The following is a 2920-nucleotide window of genomic DNA, read 5'->3' on the forward strand; positions in this document are numbered from 1 at the left end:
GATTCTTTTACGATATTCGCAATTATAGAATGCCCAGATCGCGTATTAAGCGGAGCCGGTCTCTGCAAATTCTGTTCTTGACAACTGTATTTACTACTACTAATAATAAAGAAAATTGGAGATTCTAAATCTAACCTAGATCAGATGTATATTAATAATAGTTAATTAATGTATAATACTGACTTTTCCTTTGGATGGCCAAGCCCAACATGTAATTTTATTCATTATTTTTATTTGTTGCCAAGGGTAAAACAGTAACTTACAGACAATTAGTACATTGTACATCCGACTACTTCTGTCTTTTTTTAGCTCTTTTGTTTTTTGTTAGACCAACTAAGAGTCTGGACTTATGTTGGAAAATCTGTCACCACGCGCTTAGCGCGTCTACATTAGCGCCATATACGCTTCGCGCATGTCGAACAAAATTCTCTTTAATTTCAAGAGGGTGTGTTGTTCTACCGTCACTCACCAAACTTATCTCTCTCTCTCTCTCTCTCTCTCTCTCTCTCTCTCATGGATTCTCTTTCTCTCTTCTGTACCGGGGCTCTTTTAGCCGGCGGTCTGTACTGGTTCGTTTGCGTTTTAGGCCCCGCAGAGCAGAAGGGCAAGCGAGCTGTCGATCTCTCCGGCGGTTCCATTTCCGCTGAAAAGGTTCGAGACAACTACAAGCAGTATTGGTCTTTCTTCCGCCGCCCAAAGGAGATCGAAACCGCCGAGAAAGTCCCGGACTTCGTCGACACTTTTTACAATCTAGTCACCGATATATACGAATGGGGCTGGGGTCAATCCTTTCATTTCTCTCCTTCCATCCCCGGGAAATCTCACCGTGACGCGACGCGTCTCCACGAAGAGATGGCCGTCGATCTCATCGACGTCAAACCCGGAGACCGAATCCTCGACGTAGGATGCGGGGTAGGCGGACCTATGCGTGCCATTGCGGCTCACTCGCGTGCTAAAGTCGTGGGCATCACGATCAACGATTACCAAGTGAACCGCGCCCGGATGCACAACAAGAAAGCCGGGCTAGATTCTCTTTGCGAAGTTGTTTGCGGGAACTTCCTGGAGATGCCGTTTCAAGACAACAGCTTCGACGGCGCCTACTCCATCGAAGCAACATGCCACGCGCCGAAACTGGAAGATGTCTACGCCGAGGTTTTCCGGGTATTGAAACCCGGATCTCTCTACGTGTCTTACGAGTGGGTCACAACTGAAAAGTACCGAGCAGATAACCCCGAGCACGTGGAGGTTATTCAAGGTATCGAAAGAGGCGATGCTTTGCCTGGCCTCAGGAGCTACTCCGATATTGCCGAGGCTGCAAAAAAGGTAGGATTTGAGATTGTGAAGGAGAAGGATCTGGCCAAGCCACCGTCTCTCCCCTGGTGGACTAGGCTTAAGATGGGTAGAATCGCCTACTGGAGGAACCACATTCTCGTCATTGTGCTGGCTGCCATAGGCATAGCTCCTAAAGGAACCGTTGATGTTCACGATATGTTGTTCAAGACCGCTGATTATTTGACCAGAGGTGGGGATTCTGGAATTTTTTCCCCCATGCACATGATTCTCCTCAGAAAACCCAAGGAGGCTCCTTCAAAATCCTAGACAATTTCTGGAGGTAACACCATGTTGCAGCATTAATTGTGTTCCACCTCTTGTTACTTTACCCTTCTTAATATTTTTTTTCCTTAAATTTAATTTCCAAAGTTTCTTCTTTCCCCCCCCTACTTTAATCAATCATCATGTACCTCCTTTTTTGTTTGATTTAAGTTCGAAGTTGTTGATTTTGGGTTTTAATTTTTGTATTGTTGGTGATAAACTGATAAAAGGAAAGGAACGAAAGTTTTTGTTCTTTTTTTTTTTCAATTGAGAGTGAAGAATCTTTGTTGAATTCGAGTGATTGTGTGTGATGGTGAGGTGTTCAAAACAGCATTTCCAAGCTGTCTACGATGGTGAAACGACATAGAAAACAAAAGAATCTTTTTTTTTTTTGGTTTGCCTTTTTAGATCTGAATTCAGACATTATAATCACTTATCTAAAAAAGTCCCTAAATTGGGAAAAAAAAAGGTAATTTTTTGTTTAATTCGTTAGAATAGAGATTAGAGTTCAGACGAAGGGAAAAAAAGGAAGTGATTTTGAAAAGTGAAATAAAGGTGTGAAGGGCACATGGAAGGGTTAGGAAGTGTTGCAAAATAGGTTAGGTGGCGACCACTGGCATTGGCAAAATCTTGTAAGGCATAGATCTTCCCGCCTCAAATCTGGACTGGCTTGTGTTTTGTCACATTTTAATGGTGTTTGATTGGCTACATACATATGACATAAGAGGACGCATGGGGGGCCACAATTATATGGGATCTTTCAACATTTTCTCACCTCTCAATTTTAATAATACTACACTTTGAGTATTTGAATTTAGCTAGAATGGTTAAATTTTTCTAATAAAAATGGGATCTCGATCTCCAGTATTATTATATTTGTTTTTAGTGGTGATTCTTAAAGTGGTACTAATATTTTGTATAATTTCATATTTGTTGGTTATTCCACCTCTAATATTTAATAAAGTACTATATAGTTTAATTTAAATTAGTATAAAAATTTTATACCCTCGGTGCTAAAAACCTCAGTCACTAAAGACTTGGGGCCACTCGGTGCGCATTACCAACGGCTACAATTATTATACCCTCTTTTTCTGTGTGTTAATATTGATCAAAAAGTCTGGAAAGATGGGAGATTGTGGATGGGGTTCGATGCCCTTTAAAGTAAGATTTCAGAATAGGTCTTATGGATTACGAAATTACTTATAAACTGGTCCCATTTCAATTTTAATTAATATCTAATGTGATTATCGTACATATGAAAGAAAAGTACTTTGTGACTTCAGGCCTGGTTGACTGTACGAAAGAAAAGTACTTTGTGACTTCAGGC

The 2920-nt window shown here is 41.0% G+C and overlaps 1 protein-coding gene across 1 annotated transcript; it reads left to right on the forward strand.

Moving 5' to 3' along the window:
- Positions 1-323: 323 nt before the first annotated feature.
- Positions 324-1860, forward strand: LOC107904984 (24-methylenesterol C-methyltransferase 2). Its single transcript, XM_016831527.2, has one exon. It carries the CDS (start codon positions 514-516, stop codon positions 1597-1599), a length of 1086 nt encoding a protein of 361 aa, XP_016687016.1. The 5' UTR covers positions 324-513; the 3' UTR covers positions 1600-1860.
- Positions 1861-2920: the final 1060 nt, after the last annotated feature.

This window comes from Gossypium hirsutum, chromosome D05 (assembly GCF_007990345.1).
Source record: "Gossypium hirsutum isolate 1008001.06 chromosome D05, Gossypium_hirsutum_v2.1, whole genome shotgun sequence".
Lineage (NCBI taxonomy): Eukaryota > Viridiplantae > Streptophyta > Magnoliopsida > Malvales > Malvaceae > Gossypium > Gossypium hirsutum.

Excerpts from the sequence above, each read along its gene's own strand:
- LOC107904984 (XM_016831527.2), top strand. The coding sequence starts at position 514 with ATGGATTCTCTTTCTCTCTTCTGTACCGGGGCTCTTTTAGCCGGCGGT.